Source organism: Syzygium oleosum, unplaced genomic scaffold, assembly GCF_021117445.2.
Source record: "Syzygium oleosum isolate NSW1041296 unplaced genomic scaffold, Sole_v2.1 Sole_v2.07, whole genome shotgun sequence".
Classification (NCBI taxonomy): Eukaryota; Viridiplantae; Streptophyta; class Magnoliopsida; order Myrtales; family Myrtaceae; genus Syzygium; species Syzygium oleosum.
This window is the reverse complement of record NW_026607491.1, coordinates 1,987,649-2,009,610: the sequence shown is the minus strand read 5'-3', so window position 1 is coordinate 2,009,610 and position 21,962 is coordinate 1,987,649. Positions and strand designations below refer to the sequence as shown.

At 40.7% G+C, this 21,962-nt stretch overlaps 2 protein-coding genes across 3 annotated transcripts; both read right to left on the bottom strand.

Annotated features, from left to right (window-relative positions):
- Nucleotides 1-2,263: 2,263 nt before the first annotated feature.
- LOC115682176 (ubiquitin-conjugating enzyme E2 14) lies at nucleotides 2,264-8,425 on the bottom strand. 2 transcript variants are annotated; one of them, XM_030606327.2, is made up of 6 exons: nucleotides 8,289-8,425; nucleotides 8,079-8,181; nucleotides 6,657-6,754; nucleotides 6,455-6,555; nucleotides 3,147-3,224; nucleotides 2,264-2,598 (listed from the first exon to the last, which is right to left on the bottom strand). In XM_030606327.2, exons 1-6 carry the CDS (start codon nucleotides 8,332-8,334, stop codon nucleotides 2,521-2,523), a joined length of 504 nt encoding a protein of 167 aa, XP_030462187.1. In that variant the 5' UTR covers nucleotides 8,335-8,425; the 3' UTR covers nucleotides 2,264-2,520. The 2 variants fall into 2 exon arrangements, with proteins under 2 accessions (XP_030462187.1, XP_056169390.1); XM_056313415.1 differs by having other exon boundaries at nucleotides 2,568-3,064; nucleotides 8,289-8,379.
- A 3,430-nt stretch (nucleotides 8,426-11,855) lies between these two features.
- Nucleotides 11,856-16,727, bottom strand: LOC115682174 (ubiquitin-conjugating enzyme E2 14-like). Its single transcript, XM_056313414.1, has 6 exons — nucleotides 16,567-16,727; nucleotides 16,353-16,455; nucleotides 15,374-15,471; nucleotides 15,182-15,282; nucleotides 12,723-12,800; nucleotides 11,856-12,088 (listed from the first exon to the last, which is right to left on the bottom strand). The coding sequence occupies exons 1-6, from the start codon at nucleotides 16,610-16,612 to the stop codon at nucleotides 12,011-12,013; spliced, it is 504 nt and encodes a 167-aa protein (XP_056169389.1). The 5' UTR covers nucleotides 16,613-16,727; the 3' UTR covers nucleotides 11,856-12,010.
- Between the last annotated feature and the right edge of the window lie 5,235 nt (nucleotides 16,728-21,962).

The window sequence follows — 21,962 nt, the reverse complement described above, 5'->3', positions numbered from 1 at the left end:
AAGACCTGGTAAGCAGGAACAGCATACATTCAAAAACACAACATTACAGTAGGCGTGTCAAGAAAACCGGGAAGGCCCGAAAACCCGACCCCAAACGTACTTCTCGGTTCGAGTCGGAGGACTTCACGTTTCAGTTCGCCTAAGCAAGCAATTTCAGCGGATCAGATTTGGTTTTGGTGTTAAACCTAAATCGGCCCATTTTGACTTGTATGGAAAGAAAAGCAAGTTTGAAATAGAAAGTTTTACCGAAGATAAAGCCGATTTTTCCTCTAGAAAAATTGGAATATCATGAGTCTTGACTTGACTCGAGAGTTCGATGAATCACCGAGTCGCAACAAATCAGAAATCGACGCCGACCTTGAGCATCGTCGAACCCCCAAATCAATCCGAAGCTGGTTTGCATCTTCATGGGATGATCTCACCAGCCGGAAGTACAAGGTCAAAAGATTATGGATCTTAAGCAAGTGGTCGGTGGCGATGCATGTTGTCTGGGCTCAGCCAAGCTCCACTGCCATTATGGCACTGTGTTGTCAACCATGGCCAGTACACGAGTTGAGAACTGCTTGACTAATCGGAGATAGAGTGCCGCCTCCGGCGAGGTAGATGGAGGAGGGCAAGGCTTGCCGGGAAGGACCTGTGATGAGGCAACTCTCTCTCCCCTCTCTTCATTGAGCCATAGCTAGTATGATTACAGATTGTTTCTTTGGCTTCAGCTTAAATTATGCAATTCGTTTTCTCAGCTTCTTGAGTTTTTTTTTCCTGAAAGAACGTTCCCAAACATCGGTATTTTAAACCCAAGCCGTACTATTATGTTTGAGTTTGTTCGGGTCGAAACAATTCGGATCAAGGATCAGGTCTCCGTGAGGAATCTCCTAAATGGTTCGGACCGGTTCGGATTTTCTGAAAACCCGAACAAAACCAACCCATTTAACACTCCAAAACCGCCTGAGCGAGTGTACATACTTGTGGCATATTTGTGTGGTGAAAAGAAAACGAGGAAGATGAGCTTGTCGGGTCCTAACATCGACTTTTTGGTGTTTAGACCCAATCAAGCGAAGCACCAATTTCCTCAATTTATCAAAAAAGGATAAGAGAATACGAATTCCTCTGGGATGAGGGGAGGAAGAAAAGGGCAAGGGGCAAAAAGCTGAGCAAAGAAAAAGCTGATGCCCCAGGGTGAATTATCTTCAGGGGGCCCGAATGGAGAGCTTTCCTTGAGCTTTCCGTAATCCTCCTCTTATCTATTCTGTCCATAATCCGTACCTACAGCTTTATTTGAGAGAGAATTCCATCCCCATTTAGAATTTTGCCCTTGGCCTACGCCAACGGACCTCCCCCTCTTAAGGTGCTTAGACGAACCCAAATACCATTTGACAAATTCTTTTGAAATGTTGAAGGAAATGAAATTGCATCTCCAAGGGCCTTAGGCTCTAAATTTAGCCTACGGCAAATCTGAAGATACTTTAAGCATTTCCAAAATGCAAGTACGTTTTTTTACTTCCAACTTTAACCTCAATAAACTTCAATAATTTCATAATTGTCCCTACCTCATACGATTTAGGCTGGCCTCTCAGCGAGAGCAAATGTGGCTGCCGACGAACTAGATATGATATCGGCAGCCGCGCCTAAGGTCGCCCGACCTCAGGCGACGCAATGTCCGCTTGGGGTTGCGTGTACCAAGGCAACAGGGTCGACACCGAGTCGCCTGAGGTAGTGCGACCCCAGATGAAGGTCAGTTGAGGTCGCCTGACCTCAAGCAAATCTGCCTACAGCTAGATTTAGCCTCACCAGATTCTTGCCAGAGGCTAGCCGACCGCCGGGTCCTTCTTCAGTTTTGAGTTTTTTTTTTTAAGAAAAGGTGCTTTACAAAGTGTGATTTTTCTAAATGCAATTTAAACCAAAATTATTTCCTAATGCCTTTAAAATTACAATTTACCAAACAATAATTGCATCTCGAAAAACCCTTTTAACGTAAAGGCCTTTCAATTTTCCCAAGGACTTTCCATGAAAATTGAACTAAACGCACCCAAAATACAGCGCAAAATTTTCCCAAGGACTATCAATGAAAATTGAACTAAACGCACCCAAAATACAGTGGCTAAATATTTTGCAATTGCTTCAAAACTCAAAAAGTTGCAATGATCACGATGAAGGAGAGAGAGTGAAAGCACAGAGCCAGCGGCTAATGACAAAAGACATCTGTCACAATTAACCTAGCATTTTCTCAAGGTCATCCAGATTCGCGCCAAAAAGGAAAAGCATATAAAGAGAAATCACAGCAATTCCACTAGTTTGAGCAACAGACCAGCGGAAGTACCATAGGTAAGCATCACTTAAGTGATGATTGCTTGTCATGGAAAGAACAGGCATCGGAGACCTCAATGCACATACATTTAATAAAAAATTCTACAGGCTTATAAATTGGCGGCAACCATAAAATCCCTCCCTCCCAGAAGGAAGTCTTACGTTACACGAAGACAAAACTTAAGCAGCAACAAGAAGTAGCAGAGCAATAATTGGTCACAACATTTCTTGAGACCGTCTCACACAGCGAGCAACTTTCTTCCTGAATTCATTCCTATTATCTCTCCATTCTTTCTGCAGTACAAGTTTAGAAGGTTGCTAAAATAAGACTTCCAATAATTGCAAAGTAGAGCCTACCACATGCCCGCAAACATAAAAAATGCATTTCCAGATCTACCATATTAGCCTCAAAAACAGAAATTTAAATCTAGCAAAAAGCCTTTAAAATATGTTCACCAAAGCCTCAACCAGAACATAGAGCAACCTAGTCCATCCGTATATCACAGACTTGGGCCACAAAACCCGAGGCTTTGCTAACCAGGACACATGCACCTTCCATTTAGGGGGAGAAAAGGTTTCTATACGATAAACATTATTCAATTCTTACTTAAAGCAAAGAGGATAACTCCAGCTATTCAGACAAGATACAGGATTTTACCGGTACTACGACAATCAGAAAATGTAGCTGCCAACATCTTCCTCCTACCACTTATGACCAGATTTCCAATTTTATATCTTTGGATTTGAAAATCCCTCATCCCTACGTGCAGATCAATGTATACCTAACTGTATGTAGTAGTCTTAACAGATTGGATAAGCAAAAGAAGAAATCAAAAACCTACCGCAGCTTCAACATTTGCTGGAGATTCGTCATTGGGACTGGAAAGCATCGATATGATACTCAAAACTATGCTCTCAACCTGCCAAATGGAGGGGACATCAGTCACTACATGACAGTATGAAAACATGAAAATCCATGTATAGTGATCAATTGAGTGTTTTGAGATTCTAAGCAAGAAGGAGAACGTGGATAAAGCATAAATGAACAGTCAAAACCCTAACTTAGGTGCGTCCAAGTTAATCAGCCAACAGAGGAAAACATTGTTACACAACTTTTGAGGATAGTCCTAGCCTCGTAGGTCAGAACCGTGACGAACTATTGTGTAATATTTTCTGAAACATAATTTACTCTTGCAATTGCGAGATGGACGTTCAACACTTAAAATGTAAAATTACGGATGTCTTCTCCAATAAAAAAAACTAGCTCACCAGATAACAGGTCAAATCCTTCTATGTAAAAATTATGTGTTTTTTCCTCCAACGGAAAATAAATGCCCCAAAGTCCCTGAAAACTACACTTCTGACATATTCCCCCATTTGCTCTAGATGCCCTTTCCGCAAAATTTCTTTGTTCAAAGCAATGCAAAATTGTACTGCATAACGCAATTTCATCTTTCTCATTCCTGTTTTTCGTGATTCACAATGCAGCAACAGTATGGTGCTTTTTAACGAACCAACATGATGATACTAACAGCGTCCCGTGTTCATTAGTACTTGGGAGAGCACAGCATATTCCCCAGGTACCCTTGAAAAGAGTTAGCTACAATGCTGAGGTATGTAGAATACACTTCTCCATGGATAAGAAAGCCACTGCTGCCCACATCCGCATGTCTGTAAGGGGTCTCCCTCCACTCTACAGCCTCACTACCTTCTTCATGTGAGAGTCAATGCACCCTCCCAATCCTTGTTTAAGTGCTCCCACTTAAACAAGTCAAAATCCTTTCCCAGATAGATATTCTGTTTAATCTAATGTACAAACATGGAAGCATCTTGTGTCCAAATACTCATGCTTTTTTTAGCAGAACAGATGGAGAGGTGTCACACAAGAAATGCTTCTGATGCCTCATTTATTGGAAGCATGTCAAGGACTGGAAGCGCCAGTCCAACATCCACTACAGCACAAGATTCTCAGTAGATGGCATTCATTATGAGATGATCAATGTACTTCAGCATTGGTGTGTCAGCGACATCTCCATCGTCTACTTCTAATTCAAACTTGAAAGGTCAGCAGTGAAAGGCAGCTGCTTAAAGAAAAAAGGAAAAAAAATCATCTTTTGGGTCCATTGCAAAATGTGCTGAGATATCTCAAACAATGCGCTATAGGCTTAGTTAACTAAATAACCCTACACTTTAAGGGCTTCTTCAATTTTCGTCCTCCCCGGCCTTTTGATCCTAAACCACAATGAGGCTGCGTTTGATTCAGCTTTCGGGGAAATGTAAAGACTTTAGGTTAAAGGGGTTTTCGAAATGAAAATAGTATTTGGTAAAGTGAAATTGAAAAATGCACAGGGAATCAACTTTGGTTTAAATACTGTTTTGGAAGAAACTAGACTTGTAAAGGATTTAGGTACATATTTTAAATAAATAAAAAAGAAAATCTACTTGCCAACGCTGGCAACAGCTCGACACTGGCGAGCCAGAGTTGGCACTAGGACCCCAAGTTGAGGTCGCGACCTCAAGCGGTCAGATTTGAGCTCGCCAGCAATGTTGCATGAGGTGAAAATGGTGAAGGTAAAACTGAAATTTCGAAAGTTTAGCGAGGGCAAATTTGGAAAGAAAAAATGCATTAGCATTCCGTAAATGCTAAAGCCCAAAGCTGAGTAGAACTTGCATTGGGCTAAGGGACTTTAGAGGAATTTGGAAATGCAATGCATATCCGCAAAAGCTCACCCCAAAAAAATTGCCAAACACCCTGACATTTGCCCAAGGGCTTTTAGACCCCTAGAAAGTGGTTTCCAAACGCAACCTGAGTAATTGGTTAATGCAACCCTTAATTGCTAATGTGATGGCCAATAAGGCACCATCCTAACTCTAATGTGACACTGACTTTGGAACAACAGAACTTCAACCATATAATGATCATATCAAAAAGCAAATGTAACAGTAACTTGAAACAAAGAGCTAAAGCAGGAATTGAAGAACCCCAAACACCCCCATTACTTGGAAGACAGCGAAAGCAAGAACAATGCAAGTGACACCAACTCCATCTGAATAGTTTTCACCGCCTGTCTTCACTAACTACCAAAATCAATGAAGATCTATTCAAGTGTCCCAGGTTCAACTGAAACGTTTCAGGCATATAGCATATAGTAAACATAGCTGCATGTGCACTAGAAATGGAATAAAATTGACACAGACATCATAATTCATGGTAAAATTGGAAGTTTTGGAGTTTGAGGTATTAATAAGTATCCTATTCAAAGTATTCGTTGCATATGGGCAGAAGACCAACCTGACTAACTAAATAACCAGATGTTAATCCCGAAGGGCAGGCGCCTAGGGTAGACAGGAAAAACTGTTAAAAAGTACAAGGTTTGCAAAAGCAAGAATAATGCAAGTGATGCCAACTGCAGCTTGATAGTTTTCATCGCCTGTTTAATCACGAACTACCAAAATCTATGACTATCTACTCGTAGGTCCCAAATCCGACTAAACCAATTCAGGCAATATGGCATCTAGTAAAAAATGTTTGAGTGTTATCAGGAAATGGAGCGAAATTGCAATAAACACCATAATTCATGGAAAAATTGCAAGTTTGATGTTCAAGGTAAAATTGAGAAACCTGTTAAAAGTACAATGCTTTTGAGGCAATTAATCCTTCTTACTATGGGAGTTAAAAAAAAATTAAAAAAACGTTCCCATCAAAAGCTTGAGTTCTGAAGCAGGGACCTATGACAGTTTAAGTTTGTGATGGCCTAAAGATAAGTCCTTAAGAGGTTACTAGTCTTTTGCATGAGAACAACATTAGTTGTTGAATCATTGGGAGGTCTCCATAAGCACAGAAAAGAAGCACTTCTATTTGTCTCCAGCAACTTGCTATTTTGCTTTCCAAAAGAAAATAAGCAGCGCAGAATACAGCTTTTGAGGGTAGATAACCCTAAGTGAAGAGGATCCTAGAGTGCGCCGCACGAAATGTTACAAGCTCAGTTCATCGAGATTCACGACCAAGTCATGCATTCACACATAATGACTCTCAATTAAGCAATAATGTGGATGGTAGTTAAGGATATATAAAAGCAAGAATAGGCAAAAGTTCTGAAACTGAAGGCTATGAAGCATGGGGAGAGCGTGTTAACACCAAAAAACATACTGTGTGTACAGGAGACCAGCGTTCGCTTGCCAGCTCGTATCCGTTTGGATCGTCACCAGGTGGATGGAGAATTGAAATGCAAACTTTTCCATCAGGATATACTAAAGTTACAGATGGCAATGTTTAGGCAGTTAGCATAGCCAAAAAAAGCATAATTAAAAGCAGTAATGCCACTGTGTTGATGGTAAGAGATGGCTCTCACCGTTTGGATGCCACACCTCTGAGGTAAACCTCACTGTTGGGGGACTGACAGGATAGTTGGGTGGAAAGCTCATTATGGCACTAAAGAAACCTCCTTCACTGCCATAACAATATTGTACATGAATAGTAGAAAAATGTCAAGTTTTAATTTCAGTACATAATACAGTCCAGACACTGAAGATGCTGGATAAATGTGTCAATACCCTAAGTCAGCTTAGGATGTGAGAAGACGGAAGATAACAGGCTCACTAAACAGTACAAAGAGTAAAAGATATAAAAGGAGTACTCCTGTCTCACATTTATATAGAGCAACAAAATTGACGACAACATGAACAAAATCAGTTGTCTTGTTGCTAAAAGCCACACATCAATCTCAAGCCATATGTTGGTTTTTTGGACATTTGAAATGATAATGAGAGCTGAATAAACTAACACCAAAGCAGAATAGACAATTAGAGGTATTTTATTAAAAGAAAAATGTTTCAAGAACTGGCCCCTGCTCATATGGACTTAATCCTCATGAAAATCTCATGCTCATACCAAAGTCAAACCAACAAGCAGAGGTCCTCAAAGAAGAACATAAGTAGGACTAAAAGATATATACTAACAGGACATAATATAAGACATCACCTATGAGGCATCTGTGAATTGTCGCTCCAGCAAGCTCATAGTCTAACTTAGTAAGTGTAGAATACGGTATAAGTGAAAAAACCGAAATGAAACAATAATAGTAATAACACCAATATCAATTATAGTTATAATCTCAAGCTCTCCCAAGATATGAATCCCAAATTGTTGCAACTATCAAGGTAATTACCCACGAAAAAATTCACTTACCAAATATATGAGATTGTTGAAACACTCATATATCTAGTCAAAGTAATGGCCAGTCAAAGTTGAGAAAAGTATGCAAGGAAATTCATCTCACCCTATCACCACGTGCAGTCGAAGTAATATATATCAAGAAATACCCATCAAATAAACCATTAGCTAAGCATGTGGTATCCAAGTCATACACTTCTTTTCCATGGAATAATGGAACGCCCACCACCAAGTTTCGTCTTTCAAACAACTAGTAAACACACATCTCCTCAGTCAGCAGCCAAATTCTGATTCAAGAACGCACAACTAGAAGTCGGACCCGAAGCATCATGAAAATCGAGACTAATTCCAGATTCCCAATAGAAACACCGTCTTTTTATGGTCAATGAAACAGATGATCCAATTTTTTGAGACCAATTCGAAACACAACACCACGAAAATAATCACCTTTTTTTTTCAGAACAAAAAACCAACCATTCACGCCGCCACATCAAAAAAAGAGAATCGACCCACGAAAGAAACAAGAAAAGGGTACATCGAGAGCACGAAAAAGAACAAAACTTCGAGCTCGACGAATCCAACAAAAGCGATTCCGACTCACTACAGGGTGTCGGGAGGGCCAATTATGGAGACGCTCCACTCGAACACGTTGGTCTCGTCCACCAACCCCGCGGAGAACCCATCCACCGGGTTCCTGCAAAGATCTGCACCCGATCACCAAACACCCCACGCGATCATCGACCGCGAGAAGAATAAGAACAGCGAAGAAACCCTAAAGAAAAGGAAGGCGAAATCAGGGTCAGAATCGGACCTCGGAGCTGCTTCTGGAGGAGGAGGCTGGCTTGATTCGAAGCCATCAAACCGCCGATTATTAAGGGAGGTGGGGGAGTCTTCGTCGAGTGAGGGAGACGGAGTCCCGATTTTGGAGACGAGAGACCTAAAAAGCTTATTGGGAAGCTTCATATGGAGAAAAATATAAAAAGTGCAAAAAGAAAAAGAAAAAAACAAAATTAGAAAAATAACTTTTTTAATATTTTTATTTTGGGTCTAATTAATTTTTAATAGGAAAAACTTCAAACAATACCGTTGAACTTTATTTTGTGACATCAAAAACCTCAAATTGTACTTACTGTGATACATTTACCCTAAACTTTTTCTCGTGACATAAAAATCTCCAAACTTGTATTTATGTGCTAGATTATATTCCGTTAAATGATTTTTCGACCAAAACAATATCGTTTTTGTTTCTTTTAAGCTGCCAATTCAATACCGTTTGCTTTCTAGCATCAATGTAGGTAAATTTTTAACAGTTATCATTAACAGAAATTTAACGGAGGGTAGATGTGTCACAAAGGTACAAGTTTGGGATTTTTGTGTCACTAAAAAAAAATTGGGATAATGTGTCACGATAAATAAAATTTAGGGTTTTTGATAACTTTGGCTCTTTTTAATAATTTGAGTGAAAGAAGGGTTATGGGGGTAAAAAACCAAACAAGCTGAGGGCATCTATCATTGGATATGCATTAGTCGATAAGTTCGTTTGTTACTAGTTAGTTGGCGGTTTGATTTTTTTTTTTTTTGGTCAGAGTTGGCGGTTTGATTGAGAAGATAAATATTTGGTAAAATGTCAAATAAGGACCCAAAGTAGGTCTATTTTCTCAAATAAGGACCCCAAGTGGACAATGCTTCAATTAAGGACCCAAAGTGCCCAAACTAGTCTCAAATAAGGACCCAGCTCGCCGGCCAGCCAAATGTTCGTCGGCCGGCGACCGTGAGACATTTTCCGGCACCGGAATAGGGGCAATTTTGTCTTTTTCTTTTTTTTTCTTTTCTCTCTTCCCTCTTGTGGCCATCGCCGGCGACGTTCGCCGGCCTCAGGCGAGGGCGGCCTTCACCGGCGTCGGGCGACAAACATTTAACATTGGGCCGCCCTCGCTCGCCCAGGCGAGGGTGGCCGTCGCTCGACGCCGGCGAAGGCCGCCCTCGCCTGAGGCCGGCGAACGTCGCCGGCGATGGCCACAAGAGGGAAGAGAGAAAAGAAAAAAAGAAAAAGAAAAAAAAAGAAAAAGACAAAATTGCCCTTATTCCGGTGCCGGAAAATGTCTCACGGTCGTCGGCCGACGAACATTTGGTCGGTCGCGCGAGCTGGGTCCTTATTTGAGACTAGTTTGGGCACTTTGGGTCCTTAATTGAAGCATTGTCCACTTGGGGTCCTTATTTGAGAAAAGAGATTCACTTTGGGTCTTTATTTGACATTTTCCCTAAATATTTGTAGTGGAACGGAGGATAGTATATATCGCACGGTCTCCGCTCAGATCGTGCAAATTGGTATCAAAGCTTTAGGAAAACACTTCGGACGGAATCATACTTCACACTCGAACAAAGCAGATTGAGGATTTGGAAATTAAGGTGAATGCCCTAGACGGCTTAGGTATAACATTCGCGGAACTCAACACGCGAATCGATTTTATTGAAGCATCACATCATGTTATGAGTGATCAAAATGGTATCTTCAAAGAAGATGTCCGAGAGACTGCACATATACTGCGCGAGGCGATCGTATAAATTGTTGTGCTCGCGAGAGCAACTTCGAGATGTCGCATGAAGGTGCAAGAACCGAGGGCTTATTCCGGTGCTCGGGATGCTAAGCAGCTCAAGAACTTTCTATTCGACGTAGAGCAATAGTTTGGGGCCGCACTTCCTGGGCTGGGAGTAGACCAAGGTAGCGATAGCTTCCATTTATTATTCGGTTGATGCGAAGCTGCTTTGGTGGTGGACAAAAGTACGACGAGTTACAGCAGGGTGGTTCACAATGACGACATCCGAAAGCATGAATTCTTGGCACTAAAGATGGACATTCGCGATTATGTCCAAGCTAGATAGGCTGTTTTTACATTTTGGAAGGCCTGAAGCCATGGACTAGGATTGAGTTGCAAGCGGCAGCCACAATCAACTCGACGGACTACAGTAAACTACCTTCGAGTGGACAAGTTTTTCGGGCTTTGATTTTGTCCATCAAGCACTTTTAAGCAAGCACTTTTAAGTGGGACTCTTTCTTAAGCCAAAGAGGGGCCATAGTAAACCCGTCAAATAGGTGGATCGAGTCATGTCGCATAAAAAAACTATTCAATCTAAATTGACCAATTTATATGCAATACAATTCTAGCGACTTATACCCAACCCAATCAATATTAAAAGAACACATCAATATCTATCCTAACCTATGAAAACTTGTACCAACCTTACCCAATTTTAAGTTCTTTATGTGAATATGTTGGCTCCATTTGATTTGCAGAAAGTGATTGATTTGCAAAACATTTCCCTAAAAATGATAGCTTGTATTGCTTGAAATAATAAGTCAATAGCAAATATTTTCAATATTGATTTAGGCGCAACCCATGAGTTTTATGGATGTGATTTTTTTATGGATGTGACTGATGCCAAGCAACTTGGACTCGCATTGGAGGATGATGCAGGCAAAGATCAAGGTCGTAAACCTTAAGGCACCGTCGGTCCATGGTGTGGCCTAAGGAGAGTCTGAAGAATAGAGTGCGGAGAGGAATGCCCACTTTCATGGCCATGCCATCGGACGACTTCTTGATCCTCCTCGGGATTGAGTTCCTGAGACAAGCGCTTGCTGTACCAATGTCATTCGCGGACTCTCTGCCGTCCATGGGGATCGACCATGCACTGCGCCAACCTAAGTGTGTAGGCCAAGAGATGTACGTGGCCCGAACAAGAGTAGCGACCCCATGATGCTGTCAGCACTCAGCTCAAGCATGGACCGAATAAAGAATGTCATGCCAAATAAACTTTTCAAGGAACCCTTGCCTTGTCGGTAAGTGGATCATGAGATTGAGCTCATGCCTCTAGGCAGACGAAAGTGTCGCGGACCAGAATACGAGCACACATTAGTAAAGGGCCATGCAATGCGGTTACTTAAAAATCCCATGCACTGGCTTTTTACTTCAAAAAGCCAATATGGCGACGAAAAATCGTATGTCCAAGTTGCAGGAGTAGGCTGCGAATACTGAGACATTCAAATTAGGAACTCAGATGAACAAATGTACTAAAAAATGAGAACAAAATTATATACCCAAAGACAAAAATCACGGAGCCCTCGACACCTAATGAATCCCAATTAGAATATAAGAGAGGCAATCGTTACGCTTGTTAGCCGTCACCTCAACAGGTCTTCTTTGGCCAGTGGCAAAACACCTGGGACAACATGAACCTAGCAGATTCCCAAACTCAATCCAGATTATATAGGAAACCAAAACCATATAGAGGGAAATCATGCACAATTGCACAATTTGAGCAACAGACCAGTAGAAGTACCATGCGCAAGCATCACTGCATGTGACGATTGCTCAACATGTAAATAACCTGCATGAATGCACATACATTGAATGAAAAATTCTACACAGGCTTATGAATTGGCTGCAACCAGAAAGTCCTCCCTCCCAGGAAGAAGTCTTACGTTACAGGAGACAAAACTAAAACAGCACCAAGAAGAAGAAGCAAAGTAAGAGGTCATAACATTTCTTGAGACCGTCTCACACAGCGAGCAACTTTCTTCCTGAACTCATTCCGGTTGTCCCTCCATTCTTTCTGCAGTACAAGTTTAGAACGATGCAAAAATAAGTTCCAAATAATTGGCAAGTAAAGCTACCACAAGCCCGCAAACATCACTCAAAATATTTAAAAATGCATTTCTCAATCTACCACATTAATCGACCAGAAAAAAATCTACCATATTAGCCTCAAAAATAGAAAATCTAGCAGAAAGCCTTTTAAATATGATGCAGAAAAGCTTCAACCAAATCGTATAGCAACCTAGTCCATCCATAAATCACAAAGATTTAGGCCCCACCACACAAGAAGTTTTACCAGCCAGACATGCACAGGTATACATTCCTTCCTGGTCAAGGGACAAAAAGGCTTCTATCAAACAAAGACAAATCAATGCCTCCAATTAGGTGTACTGCATATGACTCACTTTGACTTCAAGGAGGATATATCCAGCTATTCATACGAAGGCAGAGAAACAGGAAATTTCTGCTACTACAACAATCAGATGATATCGCTCCCAAAATGTTCCTCCTACCAATACTATGACCACATTTCTCACTAGATATCCTCAGAACAGAAAAATCCTTGTTCCGACATGCAGGTCAATATCTACCAAACCGGACATAGTTGTCTGAACAGATTGAACACAAAAAAGAGGATGTCAAAAAACTACCGCAGCTTCGACATTTGCTGGAGATTCGTCATTGGGACTGGAAAGCATCGATATAATACTTAAAACTATGCTCTCAACCTGCCAAATGGAGAAACATCAGTCACTACGTTGCATTATGAAAACATGAACCATCTACAGCAATTGAGTGTTTTCTGATCCACAGCAAGGAGAATGAAGACAAGGCAGTAATAAAAGCAGTCAAAACCCTAACTTTGGTGTGTCAAAGCCAATCAGGGAAACAAGAAAACAAGGCTACACAAACTTTTGAAAGTATTCCTAGGCCTGAACCGTGAAGAACATTATAGGAAATTTGTCAAAATCTTTCAATTCAGTATCATTTGTTCTTGCAAATGCAACACGAACATTCAATAATTGAGTGTAAAATGTCGAACGCTTTCTCCAATCCAATAAACTAGGTCATCCAAATATGGGTAAAACTTAATTTTTTCTCCTCGACAGGAACATAGATGCCCCAAAGTTCCTGAAACCACACTCCCATATATTCCACCATTTCCGCGAGATGTGTTTTTCTGCCAAGTTCCTACACTAATGGCATGCAACTGGTGCAAAAATTGTACCACCTAAATCACTTGACTTTTTCGACCAAAAAAAAAAATGACTTGACTTTCACGTTTCCTGTTTCTGTCATCCACAATATGGCAATAGTATGATGCTTTGCATGAATCAAAATAGCGACGATACAGTGTTCCGTGTTCCTCAGCACTTTTCTTGAGCATATTTGCAAAGCACCCACAAAACAGCTTGCTGTGGCATCCATCTTTGTCGAATACACTTTGCCATGGATAACAAAGCCCCTGCTTCCACCAAATGCGTGTTTAGGGGGATCCCCCCCCCCTTCAAACCGTAGGCTCACTACCTTTTATCCATATGAGCCACTACACGCTCGCATTCCTTCCAAATCTAAGGATGATAGAGTTGAGCTACCCACACACGGCTTGTTTCCAAAAAGTGCCCCACCTCAGACAACTCTATGGCCTTTCCCAGATAGGTATTCTGAATTCTGACGAATCTGACATACAGCCAGGAAAGCATCTCAAGTCCGATAATCGATGCTCTTTTAATGGAACAGATTAAAAAGTGTCACATGGAGAGTTTCTGACACCCCATACATCTGATGCATGTCAAGGACCGAAACATCAGTCCTAAATCCACTATAGCAAATGTTTCTCGGTAGATCACATTCATCATGAGACAAATGATGTACTTCAGCATGGGTGTATCAACTACGATACTGTCTTCTACTTGTAACATAAGTTTACCTTTAGTTTTAAAACTCTCAGTAGTCACAAAAGGCAATTAAATAAAAAGGAAAAAGAATCATCTTTTAGGTACATTTGTATCCTGAAAGTTGAACCATTGCAAAATCTACTAAGGCAAACTCACGCAATGCGGCATAGTAAAAAAAAAAACCATGGACTCTAAGGTTCTCTTCAATTTTCATCCAAATTTTCGAATCTTTCAATTCTACTCCTGACTTTGTAATCCCACCACCCTGAGCAATTCTTTATGCAACCATTCATGGCTAATCTGATGGCAACAAGGCACCATAATGTCACTTACTTGACCTAAACTTCAAAAAAATAGAACTTCAACCATATGATGCACATATAAACAAATAAGATGTTACATTACGAAGAAATGGAGAGCTAATGCGGGAATCGAAGAGCCCCGGACACCCCCATTGTTAGGAAGACAAAAGGAGACAAAGCGAGAATAGTGAAACTGATATACCAACTCCAGCTTAATAGTTTCTACCACCAGTCTTAGTAAGTAACTACCAAACTTTATGCAAATCTATTCATAGGCCCCAGATCAGACTAAACCAACTCAGACAAAAGGCTAGTAAAACATGTTTCCATCTTAGATAGAGTAAAAATTGCAAAAGTGATCATAGTTCACGGTAAGAAAGTTTGAGGTAAATTTGAGAAAAAGCATTGAAGTACAAGAATTTTGAGGCAATTAAGCCATCTCGATATCGGTGAAAAGGCATGAATTTAACAATGCATTCCCATCAAAAGATTCGGGTTGCGCTGCAATGCCATATGTCATTTTCAGCTTGTTATGCCATTCATTGGCCTACTCAACTAGAGATTGGTATCGAGCACAGATAGAGAGCACTTGCATTTGTCTCCAGCAACCAGCTGTTTTCCTTTCCCACAAAAGAGTAAGCAGCAACACCAAGAGTGTGCTCTTTAAGAATTGCAGCATTTGATGGCGGATATCCCTAAGTAAAGAGGACCCTTGTATACACCAGAAGAAAGACTGATAAAAAAGCTCACTCGTTGAGATTCACGACTGAGTCATGCATTCAGAGTCAGTGGCTCTCCATCGGGCAATACCATAGAAGGTGGTTAACAGGATATGAGTAAGAATAGGTGAATTTACTGAGAATGAAGGTTGTGAAGCACAAAGAGAACATGTTAAATCTAAAGACATACTGTGTGAACAGGAGACCAACGTTCGCTTGCCAGCTCATATCCATTTGGATCGTCACCAGGTGGATGGAGTATTGAAATGCAAACTTTTCCATCTGGATACACTACAGTTACAGATGGCAATGTTCAGACAATCAGACAGCTTATAACAGTAAAAGCACTGCCACATTCATGATGGTAGGAGAAGGCTCTCACCATTTGGATGCCACACCTCTGAGCTAAACCTCACTGTTGGAGGACTGACAGGATAGTTGGGTGGAAAGCTCATTATTGCACTGAAGAAACCTCCTTCACTGCCATAAGAATGTAAATAGCAGAAAAATGTCAAAACTTTTCTTCAGTACATGATACACGCCGGATAACAAATGATGCTACTAGATAAGTGTGCCAGTGCCCTAAGTCAGCAGAGGACGCAAGAAGCCACAAAATAACAAGCTCACTAAGGAGTAAAACAGATTAAAGGACATAAAAAGAATTCTCCATCTCACATAAATACAGGGTAACAAAATTGATAAATACAAGAAAAAATCCGTAGCCTCCTTCTGAAAGCCACACATGGATCTCCATCTATTTTGCGGTACAAATCATATGTCCAGTCAAGGTAATGACCCATCAAAGTTGGGAAAAGTATGCAAGGAAATTCATCTAAACCCATCACCTCGTGCAGTCAAAAGTACTATATCAAGTGATACCCATCAATTAAACCATTAGCCGAGCATGTGGTAACCAAGTCACGCCCTTCTTTTCCATAGTTTAACGCAACGCCCACCACCGAGGTTTGTCTTTCAATCAAGTAGAAAACATACATCTCCTCAGTCAGGTGCCAAATTTTGATTCAAGAACGCACGTACAGAAGAATAGTTGGAGCCGAAGCATCATGACAATCAAGACGAAATCCAGCTCCAAATAAACGGATACCCAATTGAAACACCTCTAATTTCTACGGTCAACATAGCAAACGATCCCACTTTTTTCTAAAACCATTCCGAAACGCGTAACCAAAAAGCAAGCACCTTTTCCAGAACCCAAAACCAACCATTCACGCCGCCACATAAAAAAAAAATAGAATCGACCCACGAAAGGAAAAGGAAAAAAGTCCATCGAGAGCAACAAAAGAAGAACAAAACTTCGAGCTCGACGAATCCCGCAAAAAAAACAACCGATTCCGACTCACTATAGAGTGTCGGGAGGGCCAATTATGGAGACGCTCCACTCGAACACGTTGGTCTCGTCCACCAACCCCGCGGAGAACCCATCCACCGGGTTCCTGCAAAGATCTGCACCCGATCACCAAACACCGCACGCCATCATCGACCGCGAGAAGAATAAGAACAGCGAAGAAACCCTAAAAAAAAAAAGGGAAGGCGAAATCAGGGTCAGAATCGGACCTCGGAGCTGCTTCTGGAGGAGAAGGCTGGCTTGATTCGAAGCCATTCACCCGCCGATTATTCCGGGAGGGGAAGAAGCAGCACGGATGACACAGGCAGGGGAGTCTTCGCGCTGCGAGAAGGAGACAGAGAGAAGAGAGAGAAAGGGTCAAGTTTTGTAGGCGAGGCCGAAGAAGCATTTCGAGAGGAAGCTTCACGGAGAAAAATATATAAAAAAGTGGAAAAAAGAAAGAAGTAAAAAACAACAGATAGGCAAAATAATTGGGAAAATAATAAAAAAAAAATATTTTGGTTCTTTTGGTAATTTGAGTGGAGGAGGATTATGGGGGTCAAAAAGGCAAACGATCTTTGGGTTGGTGGGAATCATCAGATCGTCAGATCAAATCGAGTTTCCTTCCGTTGTCACTTGCTAGTTGTTACATAGGGAAGATGAATATTCGCTAATGCTTTTTAAATAAATAAAAAGATATTAGGATGGATTTAGCTTTCATCTTATTCTTTCCGTTTCTCATTGATGCGCGATTTTATAGGAAACTTAAAGGTTTTATTATTCGATCATTTGCGAGAAAATACAATATGGCGTGGGATTTCTTTTCTTCTTCTTTTATTTTTTTTTTCCGGTGGAAGTGGAATGTTTCGAGAATTATATATGTATAGGTAGAATTCAACACGGAGACGCGTATTCTTAAAGATAAGAACTTGCTTCCCTTCGCATAACAAAATAGATATACGGATAAGCCCGTAGTCATAACTATCGTTAAGATATATTACAATCCGTGTTATTAATATATTAATACTTTACGGGTTACTTATATTGTAATTCTACTAGTATTGAGAAGCAAACCCAATTGAAGAGGAAATCTTTCAAAAATCGAAACAAAGTTAATTGTGTTACCACTTTGGAATTAGGATTAGCTCGTTACAGCACGTCGAATTTTTCTTTGCAAAAACGCAAAATTGCCATTTTCGTTTCCGAAAGACAATCTCAAAAAAGTGTTAACTCTATCTACCAGATAAATGAGCAAGCATACTGCCCGTAAAACCTCTTGATCCTTCAAGATTGGGAATATGATTTTAAATTGGAGTCCGGCAAGATAGATAAGGCGAGGGTATTTAGATAATAATCGGTAACTATTTCGAAATCGAACTTAGAAATTGGGAGATGTACGGACTTAATTATCTCGATGATCGTCCACTACAATGATTATGGACGGTAACGGGTTATTATTAGATTTTTTTTTTTATCGGGACGGGTTATTATTAGATGAAGGCATGGATTATAATAATCTTTTGCAATAATTTAATGTTGAAGTTGTGACCCTAGATTTCCTCTATTCATAATAGAGATGTAGCCTCGAAAGACCTTTTACACAATGAATTATTAGTCTTCCATAAGTATCTTTTTTGCCCCCTGGGGGGCCCACATTCCTCTCCACGTGTTGGCAACACCGGATCCCTCACAATGCCACTGAAAACACGTAACATGCTTTTAATCAAACCAATTAAACCCCCGTATTTTTCGCAAACAACAAATAATTTAAAACGTATTTCCTTAAAAATAATCATTTACCTCATTTAAAATATTAATTAAATATTAAATATTTGTATTATTGACAATAATTTATGTATAAATATTTTCGTAAATGAAAAGAGGTTTTTATTATAGACAATAATTTATATCTAATTATCTTTATAGATTATGAAAATATTATAAGCGATACAAGCGATTGCTTTTTAAAAAAAATTTCAAAATTATTTATTTTTCGCGATAAAATATCAACGAATTTGGGGATTATGGCATTGTTTGTTTGTGATTGGAGATGAAAGATTCTTTTTTTAAGTGGGAAAGATGGACTTCTTCTTTTTCGTAAGTCAAAAGCGACATCTACGGTCAGCTTTATTCCTTTTGTGCACGGTCTGTTGAGCTAGATTAGATGCATCAGCGCATATATATTCTTTGTATCTCGTTGCAAGGCAACTGCGCGGCGGCGGAGAAAATATTCAGTGGCACGCGCATATCCCACGGCGGTCACATTTAGTGTAATCAACCGATAAAGAAAAAGGGGAGCGCGGGATGAGATCCATAGCACGCGCGACGGAGGGCAATTATCTGATCAGTCACAATTTTATTGTGACGGATACAAATTCAAACCTTTTCAATTTTCTCAATTTAGACCCCGAACCTTTACGTGAAATTCTAATGTAGTCATTCCTGCCGATTTTAGTTGGAAATCATTGACCAAACAGTGTACCGCGTAGGACGGCCCGCGATGACTGGACTATCATGTCAGCAATTCCCGTTGAAAATTGACCGGAAGGACTACAGTGGAATTTCACACAAAGGTTAGGACTAAATTGACAAATTAAAAAGTTTATAATCGAATTGGCATCCGTGCAATAGGTTTAAGACTAGTTGGATATTTTTCCCATGCAATAGAAATTGGTCGGTTACACAATATCATCGTTTATCTCACGGTGGATCCGTCATATAAAATACCTTCTCCTGCACTACACTAGGAGGAGTCCCATTTGCTCAATCTCTTTTGACTCGATGAGCAAAATATTATTTTTTCGGCTCAAAAAGTAGGAAATAACAAACATAAAAAGGAGGAATTGCAAGTTTTCGAATTTATAGAAATCTTTTAATTTTCGTTTACTTTCACTTTTCATTTTAGTTCCTTACCTTTAATCATGTAGGCTTACTTTGTATTAAATCATATTTTAGCTAATGATCTCTATAATAGTTAAAATAGAACCTCCTTTGAATTATACCGACTACTGAGTAGATATTCCTGTTATTCCAAGCCTTAGTATTTTCATAATGATTGCCAGAAATGATATTAATTTATCTATGGATACTCATAGTTATATCGATCTAAATAGAATAGTTCTTATTCTTCGTTTTTTTCAAAATTGCTGAGGGTGTGTTTGGGAGAGTTTTTGAGAAATGCCTATGCAAAGGATCTTGGATTAAAAGGGTTTTTAGGCTAAAAGGTGTTCACGGAATGCGAATAGTATTTGGTAACCACTATTTGCATAAAGGACTTTGGTAAATGACAAAAGAAAAAATAAAAATTCCAACATACCCAACTTCGTGTCGTTTGGCAGGTCCCGCCACGGTGATCCCCGAGGTCACGCGACCCCAAAAGACTAGCCATCGAGATCATGCCACTCTAGATCAAGCAACACTAACGTCGACACATGGCCTTAGGTGGTTCAAATCTGAGCTTGCGAACATCGTGCAAACCCAATGCGGGTTACTGAGATCAAGCAACCCCAAGCAAGGCAACACCGTGGTCGCATGATCTCAGGCAAGCCACATCTAACAAAGACGACAAGCCTTGAGTCTTGAACTCGGCTGGGCTCGACTAGGAGACCCTCAACTCCGGTGATTAGGGCTCGAAATTGAGCACAAGTGTTGCACAAGCCTCGGCGCCATCGGCGAGCCTCGATTTTCCAAATCTCACGTTGATCCTCCAAATCTAGCTCACCGACCGTGACCATCAATTGTCCCTCGCTTCGCAGAGTGCCCTTATTCAAAGAGAGACGATGAGCAAAGAAAAGAGATGAACAGTGCGAATTTCAGGGAAACAATAGGAAAACGAAAAACTAGTGAGGGCAAAATTGGAATTGAAAGTATCATTAATTGTGGGCTCCAACATTCCAAAGATGCCGAATGCTCGATGCTGTGAATATTGGCCTTGAGCTAAAAGCCTTTGGAGTACTACGGAAATGCAATCCCATTTCCTTATGGGCTCCCAAAATTATTTACCAAACAATTTAGCGTTTGCCCAAGGATCTTCATAGGCCTAGAGGGCTTTGGGAATTTGTTCCAAACGCACCTTAAGGTTGCGAATGATAACCATTCTGTTTCTCTATTTCTATTTTAGAAATAGGTTTGGAACATAAATCCGTTTGATAACGCAATTCCAATTTATATTTTTTGAACAAATTTTTGTTCCTGAAATAGGTTTGAAACAGAAATCAGAAATTGAAATTTTTTGCTTTTCTATTTCTGGAACAGAAATGATAAGTTCAAATTCTTCTCATCGCTCGTCTTCGCTACTAATCGGTCGCCCACCCGCCGCCCATCTCCGCCTACCTGCCGGCCGTGGCCACCAGCGGCTACCAGCCACCGCCGCCCGCCTCCCACCGCCAGCCACCGTTCACCGGTCACCGTCTCCTGCCGCCGCTCGCCATCGTCTTCTGCCGCCGCCTATTTCCCACCACCGGTCGCCGCCTACCATTCACCAGCCACCGTTCCCGCTGCCCTCCTCTCGCCGCCGTCCGCTTCCCGCCGCCGGGCACCGTCTCCCACCGTCGGCCACCGTCTCCCGCCACCGACCTCCCTCCTCTCGTCGCCGCCCACCTTTGACCGCTGCCCACCTCCCACCGCCGGTCGCCGTGGACCGCTGCCCGCCATCCACTCTCCGGACACCTAAGAGGGAGAAATTTTATGCCGTTATCAAACAAATTTCTGTTTCTGGAATAGAAATTTTGTGTCGTTATCAAACGTGTTTTTTTGCTCAGAAACTCCTCTAGGAACAGAAGTAGAAAAATCAATTTCTAGCCAGAAATTGATTTCTGAAACAGAATGATTGTCATTCTCAGCCTAAGTAGCCCGATCTCCTTACCATTATCCCTTAACGAATGTTTAATTATGTTGGCAATCTTTTAATTGCCTTTGATCTAATCGTTCTACTGCACCTTTTAATATTACTTTAATCACTTTGGCCGACTTTATAATTCTAATCGCAAGTCAATATCAAATTCTGTTTGTGCTGCTGTATTGTGTTCACTACTTTCGGCCGGTATAAGAATTATCTGTTCAAAATCAGCAGTAAAATGCTTCAACTTTATCTTTGCAACTTTCTAGCTTTAGCCACGTCTTAGGGCTATCCTCTTATGCACGTCCTTTTCAAACTCCCAAAGGTAACTTTCCATTTCCTAAGATATTATTATGGTTTGAGTGACCATACAAAAGAATGTTTCCTTTGGATTCTTGATATTTAGCTAAGAGGTAATCTCACCGAATGAATAAGCTTTCGCTCCTACAAGAGTCTCTGTGACTTATCCCCATCTTGTGGGGTGGACTCTACAGATGTGGATATCTTATTGATACTTGCACGCCTCGCACCCCTAATTTTTCCTATATCTTTATCTTCTTCGAGAAGTAGGGAGAGATAATACCTTCTGAAAATTTTATATCTCGATGGTCTTGAGGTCTGAATGAGCATCGAGATAAAAGCTTTTAAAGAACCTGCTCATACCAAAGAACCGTAAAAATGTTTAATGTAGAAGAACATGGTGAAATACTCGATTTGACAATGAGTAGGATTGCTGACAATCACGTGCAGGCAAAGAAAAATAGAAAAATCGATGAGCAATACCTAAGT

Coding starts and splice junctions, on each gene's coding strand:
- LOC115682176 (XM_030606327.2), bottom strand. CDS start 8,334: ATGGCTTCGAATCAAGCCAGCCTCCTCCTCCAGAAGCAGCTCCGAG. Junction 3,225..6,454: donor GCTGGTCTCCTGTACACACA/GTATGTTTTTTG, acceptor TCCATTTGGCAG/GTTGAGAGCATAGTTTTGAG. Junction 2,599..3,146: donor CAGCAAATGTTGAAGCTGCG/GTAGGTTTTTGA, acceptor CTTGTACTGCAG/AAAGAATGGAGAGATAATAG.
- LOC115682174 (XM_056313414.1), bottom strand. CDS start 16,612: ATGGCTTCGAATCAAGCCAGCCTTCTCCTCCAGAAGCAGCTCCGAG. Junction 16,456..16,566: donor CCTCCAGAAGCAGCTCCGAG/GTCCGATTCTGA, acceptor GATCGGGTGCAG/ATCTTTGCAGGAACCCGGTG. Junction 12,089..12,722: donor CAGCAAATGTCGAAGCTGCG/GTAGTTTTTTGA, acceptor CTTGTACTGCAG/AAAGAATGGAGGGACAACCG.